The sequence below is a fragment of the Tachyglossus aculeatus genome, chromosome 26, assembly GCF_015852505.1.
Source record: "Tachyglossus aculeatus isolate mTacAcu1 chromosome 26, mTacAcu1.pri, whole genome shotgun sequence".
Taxonomy (NCBI): Eukaryota; Metazoa; Chordata; class Mammalia; order Monotremata; family Tachyglossidae; genus Tachyglossus; species Tachyglossus aculeatus.
The window spans coordinates 6,501,523-6,520,451 of record NC_052091.1 but is presented as its reverse complement, the minus strand read 5'-3'; the positions used below and the strand labels follow the sequence as shown (position 1 = coordinate 6,520,451).

At 48.5% G+C, this 18,929-nt stretch overlaps 1 protein-coding gene across 1 annotated transcript; it reads right to left on the bottom strand.

Annotated features, from left to right (window-relative positions):
- Positions 1-2,077: 2,077 nt before the first annotated feature.
- Positions 2,078-18,361, bottom strand: NKG7 (natural killer cell granule protein 7). Its single transcript, XM_038767386.1, has 9 exons — positions 18,295-18,361; positions 16,014-16,019; positions 14,800-14,943; positions 14,195-14,344; positions 12,574-12,714; positions 10,874-11,098; positions 4,393-4,548; positions 4,097-4,234; positions 2,078-2,246 (listed from the first exon to the last, which is right to left on the bottom strand). The coding sequence occupies exons 1-9, from the start codon at positions 18,359-18,361 to the stop codon at positions 2,197-2,199; spliced, it is 1,077 nt and encodes a 358-aa protein (XP_038623314.1). The 3' UTR covers positions 2,078-2,196.
- Between the last annotated feature and the right edge of the window lie 568 nt (positions 18,362-18,929).

Here is an 18,929-nt window from a genome sequence, read left to right as displayed (position 1 = left end):
CAATATAACAGAGCCGGTAAACACATTCCCTGCCCACGAAGAGCTTCTGGTAACTGGGGACAAAGGCACCTAGTTCCCAGAAGGGGGTTATTTTCTGGTTTTCACACTCCCCCATCTTCCTCCCCCGACTCTAAGCCACTGTTCCCCCAATACATCACACTCTCAGCCTCCCCTTCCTGTCCACTCCCCCCTTCTCCCCCCCAGAAGCCAGGGTCATGAGGGAGACACCTCTGCCCTCTCTCCAAGCTGTTTCCCTCCTCTCTGGGCAGAAATGGGCCCCGGGAACAGGAACTGAGGCACTAAGACCAAACCTGGGCTACATACAAGATAATTGGGCCCTACATGAGACTCAGGGTCTAACTCGGAGGGAGAATAGGTATTGAATCCCTATTTTGCAGATGACGGAGCTGAGACACAGAGAAGTGCCCAAGGTCACCCAGCAGACAAGTGGCGGAGCCGGGATTAGAATCCAGATCCTCTGGTTTCCGGGCCTGTGATCTTTCAACTAGGCAGCAATGCTTCTTATCTCCCTGGAAGCTCTTTGATGGGGTGAAGGGGGATGGATGGATGGATGAATCAATGAAGAAGCAGATAGTCCCAGGGGAAAAGAGGCAGACAGAGAGACAGGCCTCTGGTTATTCATATTAATGTCTGTCCCCCCCGGTCTAGACTGTAAACTCAATTATGGGCAAGGAATGGGATTGTTAAATCACTAGTATAATAGTTATAATAATAATAACGATCATCATAATTATTATTGTGATATTTGTTAAGCACTTAATATGTGCCAAGCACTGTTCTAAGTGCTGGGGTAGATACAGGTAATCAGGTTGGACACAGTCCCTGTTCCACATGGGGCTCACATTCTTAATCCCCATTTGACAGATGTGGTAAACTGAGGCACATAGAAGCTAAGTGACTTGCCTGTGGTCACACAGCACGTAAGTGGCGGAGCCAGAGTTAGAACCCACATCATCTGACTCCCAAGCCTGGGCTCTTGCTGTTGGACCGTGCTGCTTCTACTTGTATTCTCCCAAGTGCATAGAACAGTGCTTTGCAGATACTAAGCGCTCAGTAATAACTACTGATTGATCAGTGGATTGATTTAGGAATCTGGAGAGGTTTGTGGGAAAAGGAAGTTCTGGCCATGACAGGTAGCTTCTCTACCCCGCTCTCCTCCCCAGGTCACTTTAGGCCTTTAGTGTTGGAGTCACTGTGGCCTGGAGGAGGTGGGGAAACAGGTGGAGGAGGAGGCTACTCTCTGTCATTCAACCCACATATTCAATCTATCACCATATCCTGTCAGTCCCACCTTCACAACATAGCTAAAATCCACCCTTTCCTTTCCATCCAAACAGCTACTACGTTACTACGATCACTCTTCCTATTCTGTCTGGATTACTGCATCAGCCTCCTTGCGGACCTCCCAGCCTCCTGTCTCTCCCCACTCCAGTCCATACTTCACTCTGCTGCCTGGATCATTTTTCAACAAGAACGTTCAAGGCATGCCACCCCTTTCTTCAAAAAACTCCAGTGGTTGGCCGTCCACCTCTGCATCAAACAAAAACTCCTCACCAACGGCTTTAAAGCATTCCACCACCTTACCCCTCCTACCTCCCCTCACCTCTCTATTTCTACAGCTCAGACCTCACACTTGACTCCTCTAATGCTAACCTTCTGACTCTGCCTCAATCTCTCCTTATCTCACCGCCGACCCCTAGCCCACATCCTGCCTTTGGGCTGGAACGCCCTCCCTCCTCAAATCCAATAGACAGTTATTCCCCCCCGGCCCTGTCAAAGCCTTACTGAAGGCACATCTCCTCCAAGAGACCTTCCCAGAGTAAGCATCCCTTTTCATCTTCTCCCACTCCCTTCTGCATCGCCCTAACTTTCTCTCCTTGCTCATCCCCCGCTCCCAGCCCCACAGCACTTATCTGCAATTTATTTATTTGTATTGATGACTGTCTCCCCCACTCCAGACTGTAAGCTCATTGTAGACAGGTAATGTGCTGGTTTATTGTTATATTGTACTCTCCCAAGCACTTGGTACATTGCTTTATGCACAGTAAGTGCTCAATAAATACAATTGAATGAATGAATGAATGAAGGGCTGGGGATGATGGGAGAAAGGAACAGAGACTAGGCTGCTTTCTGAACAGCCTAACATGACTCTGTACCCACAGGCTTCTGAGATCATTACCCAAGTGAGTCATAGCCTCCTCTGGGAAGGAAGATGCTCAGGATACCTGCAAAGAAGAGAGAAATTTGATATAAAAGGAAGACCCTCTCCTCACCCCTAGCTCCTACCCTGCTCACTCCCTTAAAGGGCTAAGACCCAACATTTTTTTTAACCTGAATTGTTAAGCTCTTACTATGCATCAGGCACCCAACTGAGCACTGGTCTAGTTACAATATAATCAGGTTGGACATGGCCCATATCCCACATGGTTCTCACAGTTTTACTTCTCATTTTACAGATGAAGCAACTGAGAAGTTTAAAGACTTGCCCAAGGTCATACAGCAGACAATGGCCGAGCCACCTGAGTAGTCCCTTGCTCTAAACTCCCTCCTTCCCTTCATGTTTTGCAGAACACTGCTCCCCACAACTTTGAATCTCTTCTAAAATCTTCTCTCCCCCAGGAAGCCTTCCCTGACTAACCCCTCATCTCTCCACCCTATCTCCCCTCCGACTGCCACTTCTGCACTTCCACATCTCTCATTCTCAACCAACTCCCGAGTTCTTTCATCTGTATCTTTATATTCTCTTCCTTCCCCTTCCCTGTCATTTTTTTTTAATGTCTATCTCCCCTTCTAGATTGTAAGTTTCTTGAGGGCCGGGATTGTGTCTACTAACGCTATTGCACTCCCCAAATCAATCAGTCAATCAATCAACGCTATCTAGTGAATGCTTTCTATATACAGAGCACCTATGATTTCCAACCCCATTGCTTTGCACCTTATCAAAAGACTTTCGCTCTCCCTCTTTCCTCCCTCAACTGCCTTCTTCCTGCCTTGATCTGTACCTCCTGTCTGTCCCCACTCCAGTCCATACTTCACTCTGCTGCTTGGATCATTTTTCTACAAAAACGTTCAGGACATGTTTCCCCACTCCTTAAGAACCTCTGGGGGTTGCCCACCCACCTCTGCATCAGGTAGAAACTCCTCACAATTGGCTTTAAAGCACTCAATCATCTTGCTCCCTCCGACCTCACCTCACTACACTCCTACTATAGCCCAGACTACACACTTACCTCCATCTCATCTATCTCGCTACCAAACTCTTGCCCACATCCTGCCTCTGACCTGTAACGCCCTCCCTCCTCATATCCCACAGACAATGACTCTCCCCAGCTTCAAAGTCTTACTGAAGGCCCATTTCCTCCAAGAGACCTTCCCTGACTAAGCCCTCCTTTCTTCTTCTCCTCCCACTCCCTTCTGCATTGCCCTGATTTGCTCCCTTTATTCACGAGAAGCAGCGTCGCTCAGTGGAAAGAGCCCGGGCTTTGGAGTCAGAGGTCATGGGTTCAAATCCCTGCTCTGCCACTTGTCAGCTGTGTGACTTTGGGCAAGCCACTTAACTTCTCTGGGCCTCAGTTCCCTCATCTGTAAAATGGGGATTAAGACTATGAGCTTCCCGTGGGACAATCTCATCACCTTGTAACCTTCCCAGCGCTTAGAACAGTGCTTTGTACATAGTAAGCACTTAATAAATGCTATTATTATTATTATTATTATAATTATCCCCCCACCCAGCCCCACAGTACTTAAATACACATCTATTATTTATTTATTTATATTAATGTCTGTCTCCCCCTCTAGACTGTAAGCTCCTTGCAGACAGGGAATGTGTCTGTTTATTGTTATACTGTACTCTCCCAAGCAGTTAGTACAGTGCTCTGCACACAGTAAGTGCTTAGTAAATATGATTGAATGAATGAATGAATACAATACAACATAGTTGGTAGGCATGTTCCCTGCCCATATTGAGCTCACAGTCTAGGGGGGCTGCGCTTGGTACAGTGCTCTGCACAGAGTAAAGCACTCAATCAATTCCCTTGATTCATTGCTTTCTTCTTTTCTCCCCAGGCTCACGTACCAGTCATGACGAATAGGATGACGGAGGCCCATCCCAGGTAGAAAGACCAGGCGAAGAAGACCTGAATGGTGGGTTTTGAGTAGGAATTCTCCCAGAACTCTCCTGTATACACAGCCATGCCCACCAGGCCACAGATCCCTGGAGATGGAATGGTTAGTGTGAGTACCACTCCCCATCTCCCCTCCCCTGGAAGGTGAGAACCCCTCTTCTCCCACCTGCCTCCCAGCATCCCTGCCAATGCCCGTCCCCTTTCCCCAGGATGGTGACCATCCTTACCTCACCCCGCAACCCCGTACCTGCAGTAAATGCAGAGATGCAGGAAGTGAGGGGGAGGTAGGGCAGAGAGGAGGAGAGCGATGGGAAGAAGGAAATGATGAAGAAGACGACCGTTATCACCCCGCATATGCTGGAGATAATTGTGAAGGCCCTTGTGACGTTGATGCTGATGTTACCTGTGGAGACACAAAGGGTAAACAGAGTCAGGGCTAGAGCTAGAGCTAGGGGATTGGTGGGGAGGGGGAAAGGGGTACTGAATTTGCCAGACCTTCAAAGGAAGAACCTGCACTCCCTCCCTCGCTACCCCAAAGCCTCGGTCTCCCCCTGAGCCCTCAGGAATGGGGTTCATCAGGATCAGTCCAGATGCCCTTGTGCCTAGGAGAAGTAATGTTGCCTAGTGAATGGAGCATGAGCTTGGGAGTCAAACGACTTGGGTTCCAATCCCAGAACTGTCACTTGTCTGTTATGTGGCCTTGGGCAAGTCACTTCACTTCTCTGGGCCTCAGTTTTCTCATTTGTAAAATGGGGATTAGGAATGTGAGCCTCATGTGGGACAGGGACTGTGTCCAACCTGACTAACTTGTATCTACCCCAGCATTTAGTACAGTTGTCTGGCACATAGTGAGCGCTTAACAAGTACCATAATTATTATTATTACTTGCCTGCTATGTGGCCTTGGGCAAGTCTTTTCACTTCTCTGCATTTCAGTTACCTCATCTGTAAAATGGGGATTGAGACTGGGAACACTATGTGGGACAGGGATTGTGTCCAACCCAATTATCTTGTATCTACTCCACTGCTTCGTACAGTACCTGGCACATAGTAAGCACTTAACAAATACCACAGTTATTATCATTATTACTATTATTGATCGATCGATTGGACATTGAACTGAGACCACTGGCCATAGCAGCAGCATTGATCAGTATCTACTGGGGATAGGACATTGGACAAAGTACTCAGGAATCACTCAGTCTATCAGTGGCATTTATTGAGCACATACTGTATGCAGAGCCCAGACTGTGAGCCCGACTTCTAGACTGTGAGCCCGTTGTTGGGTAGGGACCGTCTCTATATGTTGCCGACTTGTACTTCCCAAGCGCTTAGTACAGTGCTCTGCACACAGTAAGTGCTCAATAAATACGATTGAATGAATGAATGAATGAAAGTAAAATACAACAGAGTTGAAAGACACTGTCACTGCCCTCAAGGAACTTAAGATCTCCTGAGGGAAACAGGCCCAAATGGTAAAAAACAAAATAGACAATTAACTATTCTTGTACATATTTACTATTCTATTTATTTTGTTAATATTTACAATATTTATTTATTTACAATATTTATTTTGTACATGCTTACTATTCTACTTATTTTAATAATGTGCATCTAGCTTTATTTTTATTTATTCTGACTACCTGACACCTGTCCACATGTTTTGCTTTGTTGTCTGTCTCCCCCTTCTAGACAGTGAGCCCGTTGTTGGGTAGGGACCGTCTCTACATGTTGCCAACTTGTACTTCCCAAGCGCTTAGTACAATGCTCTGCACACAGAAAGTGCTCAATAAATATGATTGAATGAATTAACTAGTAACTCTGCAGATAAATATGGATGCTAAGGGTGGTTGAGGAGTTGACATGAACAGGAAGGATTTAATTAGGGAGTGCTTTTTGAAAAGGAACATGGCCTATTATCCAATCTTGGCTTCAACATCATCATTCTCTGCTGGTTCTCCTCCTCTCTCTCTGGCTGTTCATTCTCAGTCTCCTTCACGGGTTCCTTCTCTGCCTCCCCCCCTAACTACGGGAGTCCCTTAAGAATCAGTTTTGAGTCCCCTTCTAGTCTCCACTGGAGAACTCATTCTCTCACATGGCTTCAACTAAAACCTCTATGTGGATGATTCCCAAATCTGCAAGTCCAGCCCTGATCTCACTCCCTCTGCAGTCTCACATTTCCTCCTGCCTTAAGGTCATCTTTACTTAGATGTCCTCCCATCACCTCAAACTTAGCTTGTTTAAAACAGAACTTCTTATCTTCTCACACAAATTCTTTCCTCCCCCTGACTTTCCCATCACTGTAGACAGCACCACCATCCATTCTGTCTCACAAACCCATAACCTTGGAGTGATCCTGGACTCCTCTCTCTCTTTCAACCCATATAGTCAATCCATCACTAACTTCTGTCAGTTCGACCTTCGCAACATCACTAAAATCCGCCCTTTCCTCTCCATCCAAACTACTATCACGTTTATCCAATCATTTATCCTACCCTGCCTCGATTACTGTATCAGCATCCTTGCTGACTTTTCTGCCTCTCCCCATTCCAGTCCGTACTTCACTCTGTTGCCTGGATCATTTTCCTAGAAAAACGTTCAGGATGCCTTTCCCCTCTCCTCAAGAACCTCTGGGGTTTACCCATCTACCTCGGCATCGAACAGAAACTCCTCACCTTTGGCTTTAAAACACTCAATCACTTTGCCCCCTTCTACCTCACCTTCTTACTCTCCTACTAAAACTCAATTTCCCCACTTGGCTTCTCTAATGTTAACCTTCTCATTGCACCTCGATCTCATCTATCTCATTGCCCACCTCTTGCACACATCTTGCCTTTGGCCTGGGGCACCCTCCCTCCTTCTATCTGACAGATAATTACTCTCCCCAACTTCAAAGCCTACAGAAGGTACACCTCCTCCAAGAGGCCTTCCGAGATTACCTTCCTTTCCTCTTCTCCTACTCACTTCTGCTTCACTTTGACTTGCTCCCTTTCTTCATCCCCTGGTCCAGCCCCCCAGCACTTATGTACATATCTATAATTTATTTATTTTAATGTCTGTCCCCACCTCTAGACTGTGAGCTCGTTATGGCCAGGGAATATGTCCATTTATTGTTATACTGTACTCTCCCAAGTGCTTAGTATGATGCTCTGCACACAGTAAGGGCACAATAAATGCAATTGACTGACTAATGGAAAGAGCATGGGGCTGGGAGACAAAGGACCTAGGTTCTAATCCCGGCTGTGACAATTGCTCACTGTGTGACCTTGGACAAGTCACCTTTCTGTGCCTCAGTTCTCCTGTTCTCCCTCCTACTTAAACTGTGAGTCCCATGCCGAACAGGGACTGTGTCCAATCCAATTAACTTGTACCTACCCAGAGCTTTGATAAGTGTTTGACACATAGTAAGCGCTTGAGATACCATAAAATGAAAAAGTTTTCTTTTTGATGGACTCTGATGGACTTTTCTACTACAACCCAGCCTGCACATTTTGATCCTCCACCCCTAACCTGCTCACTGTACTTTGATCTTGTTTATCTCAACACAGACCCCTCTGGCCTGGGACTCCCTCCCCCTTCAATCAATCAATCATATTTATTGAGCACTTACTGTGTGCAGAGCACTGAACTAAGCACTTAGGAGAGTATAATATAATAGAGTTGGTAGACATGTTTCCTATCCACAGTGAACTTATAGTCTAGAGGGGGAAACAGAAAGTAATATAAATAAATGAATTACGGATATGTACATAAGTGCCGTAGGGCTGAGGGAGGGGTGAATAATAGGTGCAAATCCAAATGGAAGGGTTATGCAGAAGGGAGAGAGAGAAGAAGAAATGAGGGTTTAATCAGGGAAGGCTTCTTGAAGATGTGCCTTCATTAAGGCTTTGAGGGTGGGGCGAGTGATCGTCTGTTGGATGTGAAGAGGGAGAGTGATCCAGGACAGAGGCAGGACGTGAGTGAGAGATCAGCGGCGAGATAGTGAGATCGAGGTACAGTGAGAAGGCTAGCATTTGAGGAGCGCAGTATGTGGTCTGAGTAGTAATAGGAAAGCAGCGAGGTGAGGTGGTAGGGTGCAAGGTGATTGAATGCATTAAAGCTGATGGTAAAGAGTCTTCTTTTGATGCAGAAGTGGATGGGCAACCCCTGGACATTCTTGAGGAGTGGGGAAACATGAACTGAACTTTTTTGCAGGAAAACAATCTGGACAGCAGAGTGAAGTATGGATGGGAGTAGGGAGAGACAGGAGGCAGGGAGGTCAGCAAGGAGGCTGATACTGTAATCAAGGCGGGATAGTATAATTGCTTGGATGGAGAAGAAAGGGCAGATTTTAATCATGTTGTGAAAGTTAAACTGAAAGGATTTAGTGATGGATTGGATATGTGTGTTGAATGAGAGAGATGAGTTAGGATCATGCCAAGGTTGCGGGCTTCTGAAACAGGAAGGACGGTGGTGATGTATACAGTGATGGGACAATCAGGAGGCCAAGGTTTGGGTGGGAACATAAGGAGTTCTGCTTTGGACATGCTAAGTTTGAGGTGTTGGTGGGACAGTCAAGTAGAGATGTCCTGAAAGCAGGAGGAAATGTGAGACTGAAGAGAAGGAGAGAGATCGGGGCTAGAGATGTAGATTTGGGTATTACACACTTAAAGATGGTAGTTAAAGCCATGAGAGCAAATAAGTTCTCCAAGGGATTAAGTTTAGATGTTGAATACAGGGGGACCCAGAACTGAACCTTGTGGGACCCCCACAGTTAAGGGGTGGGAGGCAGAGGAGGAGCCCATGAAGGAGACTGAGAACGAGTGGCCAGAGGGACAGGAGAAGAACTAAGAGAGGATGGTTTCAGTGAAGCCAAGGTTGGATAATGTGTCCAGGAGAAGGGGGTGATTGAAAGGGGTGATTGACAGTGTCGAAGGCAGTAGAGAAGTCCAGGAGGATTAGGACAGAGTTGAGACTGTTGGATTTGGCAAGAAGGAGGTGATTTGTGAACTTTGAGAGGGCAGTTTCTGTGGAGTGAAGGGGATGAAAGCCAGCTTGGAACGGTTCTAAGAGAGAATTGGAGGAGAGGAACTTCAGTCAGCGGGTATAGACAATTCGCTCAAGGTGTTTGGAGAGGAATGGTAGGAGAAAAGATGGGGTGATAATTGGAGGGAGCCATGGGGCCAAGGGAAGGCTTTTTAGGATAAGGGAGACATGAACATGTTTGAAAGCACTAGGGGAAAAGCCACTGGAGAACAAACATGAAGATAGCAGTCAAGGAGGGAAAAAGGGAGAGGGCAAGTGCTTCATTCTAACAGATCACCTCTCTCATTCATTCTTTCATTCATTCAATCATATATATTGAGTGCTTGCTATGTGCAGAGCTCTGTACTAAGCGCTTGGGAGGGTACAATGCAACAATAAACAGACACATTCCCTGCCCACACTGAGCTTACAGTCTAGAGGGACTGAGTCCAACTTAGTTTATATCTTCCCCAGCGTTTAGTACAATGCCTGGCACATAATAAGCTCTTAACAAATATCATTAAAACAAAAACACTCCATTGGAAAGAGCACGGGCTTAGGAGTCAGAAGTAACGGGTTCAAATCCTGGCTCTGCCAATTCTCAGCTGAGTGACTTTGGGAAAGTCACTTAACTTCTCTGTGCCTCAGTTACCTCATCTGTAAAATGGGGATGAAGACTGTGAGCCCCACGTGGGACAACGTGATCACCTTGTATCCTCCCCAGCGCTTAGAACAGTGCATTGCACATAGTAAGCACTTAACAAATGCTATCATTATTATTACTTTCAAAGCCATCCTAAAATCACATCTCCAAGACGTCTTCCCTAAATAAACTCTAATTTCCCTACCTTAGCCCTCCCTTCTGGGTCATATATGCATTGGGTCTGTCCCCCAAAAGCACTTTGATATTCACTCCTCTCCAGCCCTGCATCATTTAGTTACTGTAATTTGTATTTATGTTTGTCACCCTCTCTAGGCTGTAAAGCTCCCTGAGGCTACTGTACTCTCTCCCATGTGCTCAGTATAGTGCTCTGCTGCCACTTATCTGCTGTGTGACCTTGATCAAGTCACTTCACTTCTTGGTGCCTCAGTTTCCTCACTGTAAAATGGAGATTAAGACTGAGCTCCATGTGGGACATAGACTATGTCCAACCTGATTTCCTTGTATCTACTCCAGCCCTTAGAACAGTGCCTGGCACATAGTAAGTGCTTAACAAATACCATGAAAAAAACCCACTTATGGTTATTATTGACGTCTGAAAAGTCTATGTAACATGCAACTATAATGAGAAGTATGTAAAATGGCCAAGTGGCTAGAGCATGGGCCTGAGAATCAGAAGGACTTGAGTTCTAATCCCAGCCCCATCACTTGTCTGCTGTATGACCTTGAGCACGTCACTTCACTTCTCTGTGCCTCAGTTCCCTCACCTGTAAAATGAGGATTCAATACCTCTTTCCATCCTACTTTGATTGTGAGCCCCATGTAGGATTATTTTGTATCTACCCCAGTATTTAGAACAGTGCTTGACCCATAGTAAGGACTTAACAAATATCACCACTATTATTATTATAACAGATGAGGTAACTGAGGCACAAAGTGGCAGAGCTGGGATTAGAACTCAGATCCTCTGACTTCTAGGCCCGGCCTCTTTCACTAGGCTATGTTGGTTTCCAGACTGGGGGGACAGGGACAGAATTTCGAGGACACCCGCCTGCTCTACTTACCATATGACTTGAACAGGATGCAGTCCCCATTCAGGCAGTTTCCCCACAGGCCGGCATGAATGCTATTCCTCGGGCCATTGGCCACTACCCAGGCATCCGTGCTGAGAGCCACAACAAGGAAGGTGAGGGAGAGAGTGCCGCAGAGTGTGGCTGCAACCCTGCAGTCTGGCATCCTGGACGTTATTTCCCGGGTCCGGGGACTACGGGACTGGCAGGGGTCTAGGTCAGGAAAGGAAACTTGGGGCAGAACTTCTTTATATGGAGAGCAGGGGGGTTGGATAAAGAGGGATGTGGGAGGAGCTGTGGCAGAGGAGGGGACCAACCCCTCTGTCTGAGAATATGTGCCGTTGGTCACACTGCTGTCCTTCTCACTTCTGTCTACATTTTCCATCCTCTGCCCTTTTTCTCTGACCCTGCTGGGGTATCTGTTTTGCCCCTCTCTCTCTGGAGAGTCCAAGGGCTGGGAGGAGAAAGGGGTTCCTGGGTCTGAGAGAATCGATCACCTCTTCAGCAACCTCCCCACCCCCCACCAGGCCTCAAGTCTCCCCCGTTGCATGAGAAGCTTGAGATTTGTTGACAGGAGTTAAGACGTAGCCCACATCCTCACTCAACGCCCCTGTCAGAGCGGCCTGAAGGAGGGGAGAGAACCAACATAGATGCATAAACCACAGACCCACAGACAGAACTCAGGCTCGCTGATTGGTTCATTTGGATTGGGGTCGGGGGGAGACTGAGAAGCTGGAGAGCGGGAAGCCAGGGGACGGGGCCACAGAGTGGGGGGGAGGGAGGACGGTGATGGAGATGTGAGAGAAGGCAGGGAGATCATTTGGGTCTTGAGGTAGGAGTTTTGGCATAGAGGGTGGAAGAGGGCTAACCAAGGGGATGGGGGAGGGGGAGAGGTGGGGGCAGAAGATGGTAAGGCTTTTGTTAGGATGTGAAACGTGGGGCGGTTGGGGAACTGAATACAGGCCTGTGTTTTGGGCTCAAAAACTCTGGGGTTTGAGGCAGGGACGGCCTGGGGTCTAGAACACCAGCGGCTGGCCTGGAAGCAAGAGTTGACTGGAGTGCTTGGGAAAAATTCAGAGAAAAAGAAGCAATTTTTTTTTAATGGTACTTGTTAAGTGATTACTACGTGCCCGACACTGTGCTAACCGCTGGGTTAGATACAAGATAGGTTGGACATAGTCCTACAAGGGGCTCACAGTCTATGTAGTAGGGAGTAGGATTCAATCCCCATTTTACAGATGAGGTAACTGAGGCACCCTGGAGATGCAGCCCACATCCTCACCCAGTCCCTGGAGCAGCCTAAGCCCAGAGGAGAACTAAGCAACACGGATGCATAATCAACAGACCTGTGGACAGAATTCAGGCTCGCTGATCCTTTCATTTGGATCAGGGTCAGAGAGACGGAGAAGTCAGAGAGGGTAGGATTGGCCAGGGGAGGAGGCAATAGAGAGGCTTAGGGAGGAGACAGGCAATGGGGCTGACGGAAGGTAGGGAGACCAGTTGGGCTTTGGGGGGAGTTTAGGGGCAGAGGGTGGAGGAGAGCTAGCTGAGGGGATGGGGACATACAAATTATGTTGCCAATTTGTACTTCCCAAGCGCTTAGTACAGTGCTCTGCACACAGTAAGCGCTCAATAAATGCGATTGATGATGATGATGAGAGGGTTGGGGTAGGAGAGGGAGGGGCTTTAATCAGGATGTAACGTGTGGGGTGATTGGAGAGTCCGATAGAGCAGCCATTGGTCGGGCCTTATTGAGTCACTCGATGCTGCAGTCCTGTCTTCCTGGCCCAGAAGCTCTGGGGGTGGGGGTAGCTTGGCATGTAGAACACCAGTATCTGACGGAAATTGCATTAGTTTACTCTATTGAATTTTGCGGGCATCAAAATAGTTCTACATTTGGGCAGGAAATCATCCAGCATGATGAGGCCTGGGGCTGCCCCAAACCCTAACGTCCCTTCCAGGTCCTCCATTCAGAGGCCAGGTGGAAGGATACTGGAAGCAGAGGGATCCTCAGAGATGGTGCTTCCGTCACCCTGGCCTGCTCCCCAGGCAGGAGGGTGAGGAGATTGGATCGTCTGGTTTCTAACTTGTAAAAACATAGTCTCCCTCCAGACAGCTGGTAAAAATACCCAATTTGGTCGGGGCACCCAGGAATTTGGAGCATGGGCTGTTGCAGGGAGGGGAAAATGCGGGAAAAGAGCTGTGCGTTCAGACCCAGGGGATAGGACGAGGCGGCAGAGATTTATGATGTGCTGGCAGAGCTATGCTGAGACCGATGATGAGGTTGCTGGCCTGGCTTCTGGCGTGGTGAAAGAGGTTCCGGATCCCATGGGGGTCAAGGGCGTCCGCAAGGGATTGAATTCTCCTGCATGAACTTCTCAAAAGTTTTCTGAGTCCAGCGGTTCTAAGGAATGCCAAGTAGGCTTCGTTTGTGTGACGCTGGCCTGTGCCTCCTCATCGGGCTCTTTCTTCGGGGAGTCTTCCGAGACCCTGTCTCCCTTTGATTGGGAGGGAAAGGTCTTCATGGTCCTGGGGGTCACCTTACTGACCGAGATCCACCACAGCAAGTGCAACGTCCCTGAAGGCAGAAGGGATCCCATCCTGAAACTTTTTTTCTACCAGGCCAGCTTGGACCGAAGGCCCCAACTCTGTTGCAGGACTCCATTTCCCCAGCCCAAGAGGCACCCCCTCATCCCCCTCACCAGCTTGAAATGGCCCCTTCCCTGGCCTCCCCACAACCCAATCTCTCTTTCTGGCCCTTCCCCTCTGCCTGTCCCCAAGTCTGACAGCTGTAAACCTCTGGACTCCTCCTCCTCCCTCTTCTCCTTTCTTCCTCATCTTGTTTCTCCTCGTCTTGCTCCTCCTTCTCCTTTTCCTCCTTTTTTGCCTCCTCATCCTTCTCCTCTTCTACCTCCTCCTCCTCCTCCTTCTCCTTTCCCCCCCTCCTCTTCTTTTCCTTCCTCCTCCAGGAAGGCTTCTAGGACCACACCTCTCTGCAGGGGTGAAGTTTCTCTCAACACCAGGGTTCATCTTCTGTCAGCCAGGGCTTGCCTCACTGCATTTGAGACCAGAGGGGATCTGACCTGGGCTGCCCCCCTGCCAATCCCCCCCCCACCACCTAACCCTAAGACCCACCCCATTTCTGCCAACCCCATGCCATGAGAACCCCCCCAGTGTCCCCAGTCCCTTCTCTGTCTCCATTCCCAGCCCTCCCCCTACCTGCCCCCCACATTGCCCGAGAGGGAATCCTGCAGGTCCAACCCCGTCCCCACCTCCACCAGGCTCTCCCTCCCCCAGGGCCCAGCTGCCCCTCACCGCTCAAGAGGTACATCAGGAAGGTGCCCCAGCCCAAGTAGAAGGCCCAGTCGAAATTGAGGTGGATGAAGCGCTCGACAGCACGTTTGTAGGCCTTCAACATGTACATGGTCTGACCGGCTATTCCCAGGATTGCTGAGGGACAGAGACCTGGACTGGACATAGGCAGGCTAGTTCCTGGCTGGCCACCCTCTCAGGAGCCTGATGCTTCAGACCCCTGGCTTCTCTCTGGCCTCCCCTCATCAATCCCTCTGCCCTTGACCCCCACCCCACTCGCCTCAGGTACCAGTCCCTCTGCCCTCAGCCTCCCCACTCCCTTCAGCCGCCAGAGCCTCTTCCCCTCCCCACTCCACTCATACACCCTCTGCCCTCGCCTCCATTCCCCTCAAGCATCAGTCCAAGTGCCCCTGCCCCCCTCCTCCCCTTACCTCAGCCATGAGTCCCTCTGCTCCCCCTCCCACCACTCCCCTGGGCCACCAGTCCTTGGCTGGGACCCAGGTGTGTGACCTCCCTTCCCCACAGCTGCCCCTCTCTCCCCCCGAGCCACCCCACCCTTTCTGCTTCCCCAGTCTGCCTCACCATCTTTGGCCTGGCATGGAGCTGACCTGTAATATAGCAGGTCAAGAAGGAGAACCAGGTGGTGGTTTCAATGCCAAGGAATCTGTTCAGAGTTCTGAAATTTGGCACCAGAGCCAGGAAGCCCATGATGGCTGATGAGACCATGAGGATTTGCACGATCTTTAGGTAACCTGGAGGGCAGGGGGGATGGCAAACACACATACAGGCGCACACATGAGGAATGGTCTTCCTGAGCTCTGTGTCTCCTACTCCCACCCATTATAGATCTAACTTCACCTCTGCCCCCGCAGTTTCTCTGGCCCCTTCCATTCCAAACTGTCTCCAGTTGGGTCAGAGGATTCCAATGTGCCCCCAGGTCTTCTCCCCACCACCCCAATTCCTCTGTGGGTGCTATCTAATCAATAACAGTGGCCTAGAAGAAAGAGCATATACTGGAAGTCAAGAGACCTGGGTTCTAGCCCTGGCTCCACCACTTGTTGGCTGTTTGATCTTGAGCAAGTCACTGACTTTGTCTCTATCCTCTCTCTCTGGCCACTCATTCTCAGTCTCTTTCCTCTGCCTCCCTCCCCCTAGGGATTCAGTTCTGGGTCCCTTTCTGTTTTCCATCTACACCCACTCCCTTGGAGAACTCATTCGCTCTGATGGCTTCAACTGCCATCTCTATGCAGATGATTCCCAAATCTATCTCCCCAGCCCTGATCTCTCTCCCTCTCCACAGTCTCACGTTTCCTCCAACCTTCGGGACCTCTCCACTTGGATGTCCCACCAACACCTCAAATTTAACATGTCCAAAACGGATCTTATCTCCCACCCAAACCTAGTCTTCCTCGTGGCTTTCCCATGACTGTAGACAGCATCACTATCCTTCCTGTCTCATAAGCCCACAACCTTGGCATTATCCTTGACTCATCTCTCTCATTCAACACACATATTCAACCTACTGGTTCAACCTTCCCAACATCGCCAAAATTCGCCCTTTCCTCTCCATCCAAACTGCTACCACATTAATCCAAGCACTTTTCCTATTCCACCTTGATTACTGCATCAACCTCCATCCTGACCTTCCTATCTCCTGTCTCTCCCCACTCCAGTCCATACTTCACTCTGCTGCCTGGATCATATTTCTACAGAAACATTCAGTCCGTTTCCCCACTCCTCAAGAACCTCCAGTGGTTGCCAATCCATATCCGCATCAATCAGAAACTCCTTACCGTTGACTTTAAAGGATTCAATCACCTACCACCTCCTATCTCACCTTGCTACTCTCCTACTACAACTCAGCCCTCAAACTTTGCTTCTCCAATGCCTATTTACTCATTATACCTCGATCTCATCTATCTCACCGCTGATCTCTCACCCATGTCCTGCTTCTGGCCTGGAATGTCCTCCCTCTTCGTATTTGACAGACAATAACTCTCCCCACCTTCAAAGCCTTACTGAAGGCACATCTCCTCCAAGAAGTCTTCCCTGACTAAGCCTTCATTTCCTTTTCTCCCACTTCCTTCTGCATTACCCGTATTTGCTCCCTTTTTGCACCCCAGCCTCAGTCCCACAGCACTTATGAACATATAATAATAATAATAATAATAATGGTATTTGTTAAGCACTTACTCGGTGCCAGGAACTGTACTAAGCGCTGGGGTGGATATAAGCAAGTCAGGTTGGACAACGCCCTTTCCCACATAGGGCTCACAGTCTCAATCCCCATTTTATAGATGAGGTAACTGAGGCCCAGGAAAGTGAAGTGACTTGCCCATGGTCATAGCCATAGTTTATTTATTTATGTTAATGTCTCTCTCCCCCTCTTGACTTTAAGGTGACTGAAGGCAGAGAATGTGTCTGTTACATTGTTACATTATACTCTCCCAAGTGTTCAGTACAGTGCTCTGCATACAGTAAGCACTCAATAAATACAATTGATTAGCTTCTCCGTATCTCAGTTTTCCTTCCCCCATAGACTGTGACCCCCATGTGGGACAAGAACTCCCATTTGAGAGGAGCACCATGGCCTAGTGGAAACAGCTCAGGCCTGGGAGTTAGGGGACCTGGGCTTTAATCCTGGCTCTGCCGCATGTCTTCTGGGACTTGGGCAAGTCACTTAACTTCTCTGTGTCTCAGTTACCTCATTTGTAAACTGGGGGTTAAGACTGTGGGCCCCAAATGGGACAAGGAAGGACTGGATCCAATCTGATTAGTTTGTATCTATCTCAGCACTTAATACGGTGCCTGGCACATAGTTAGCACTTAGCACCTGTATATATGTATATATGTTTGTACATATTTATTACTCTATTTATTTATTTATTTATTTTACCTGTACATATCTATTTTATTTATTTTATTTTGTTAGTATGTTTGGTTTTGTTCTCCGTCTCCCCCTTTTAGACTGTGAGCCCACTGTTGGGTAGGGACTGTCTCTATATGTTGCCAACTTGGACTTCCCAAGCGCTTAGTACAGTGCTCTGCACACAGTAAGAGCTCAATAAATACGATTGATTGATTGATACCATTAAAAAAAAAAGGACTGGATCTGAATTGCGTGTATTGTGTCTTTCCCACTGCTCAGTATAGTGCTTGGCATTGAGTAAGCACTAAACACGTTATAATTTTTACCACTATAATCAAAGGTTTCCCTTCCAAGCACAAGCTCTCCCCAGAGCTATTTGCCCTTATTTAATAATAATACTATTATTATTGTAGTGGTATTTGTTAAGCAGTTACTATGTGTCGAGCCCTGTTCTAAGTGCTGGGAAAGGTACAGGATAAGCATATCATTATTATTATTCCTCCCCATCCCAACTGCCCTACCTCCTTCCCCTTCCCACAGCACCTGTATATATGTTTGTACAGATTTATTACTCTATTTATTTTATTTGTAAATATTTACTATTCTATTTATTTTGTTAATGATGTGCATCTAGCTTTATTTGTATTTATTCTGGTGACTTGACACCTGTCCACATGTTTTGTTTTGTTGTCTGTCTCCCCCTTCTAGACTGTGAGCCCGTTGTTGGGTAGGAACCATTTGTATATGTTGCCAACTTGTACTTCCCAAGCACTTGGTACAGTGCTTTGCACACAGTAAGTGCTCAATCAATACAATTGAATGAATGAATGAATATCAGACACAGGCCCTGTCCCACATGGGGATCGCAATCTAAGTAGGAGGGAAAACTGGTATTGAATCCCCATTTTACAGATAAGGTAACTGAGGCATAGAGAAGTTAAGTGACTTTCCCAAGGTCACACAACAGGCATGTGGTGGAGCCAGGATTAAAACCCAGGTCCTCTGACTCCCAGCCCTGTGCTCTTTCCACTAGGCCACATTTCTTCCACCCCTCATTCCACCCCAGTCTTAGCTCTCCCAGTCCCTCCTCTTGACTGTCCATTTTGCTTTTTCCTTCTCCCTTTGGCACCAGTTGGGATCCCATTTGGTCAACCCCAACTTTCTCCTACCCAGATCCCTCTGAGCCCTCTGGGCATCCACCCCTCTTCCTCTGGCCTTGGCTCTCCCCTCCCACCCCTCCGTACCAGTTCTGAGCAACAACTCTTGACAGGTGTAGGCACTGCAGACATGCCATAGGCCATTGGGTGCCATGCCATCCGGCACCTGGACCTCCAACCAGTTGGGGCTGATCAGGATGATCACGAGCAGCAGGAAGGAGAATACGGTGAAGGCCGAGTTGACGCCAGTGTTGGACACCGAGGGGTTGGACACAGACTCCCACAGGGAGTAAGTGGCCACCTCATCTCGGCCCTTCCCCTTGCTCCCTGAGAACGGCAGCTTGGCGGCTGGGGAGCCTAACCGGGGTGCCTAATGCCCTGGGCCCCCCGAAGTACTCCCTTGGCCTTGCCACTCCAACCTCTCCCTGGTGGATCAAGTCACCAACTGTCATGGAACTTCCCTTTCCCCTGATCCAATCTGTGACATCACCAACCTCCCCTTCCTGTGCGCCACCACCCCCTCTCCCTCAGACCCTCCGCGACCCCCTTCATACCCAGAGCTAAAGATGAGGGAGGGGTTGGGTGGGAAAAATGGAGGGGAGAGGCAGCCACTCCAGTGCCAGCTTCCTGATAACAGCTATACCATGTCCCCCAACCTGCCATTCTTCTGTCTCTTTGGGTCTACCTGTGTCTGTCTCTCTGACCCTCTCTA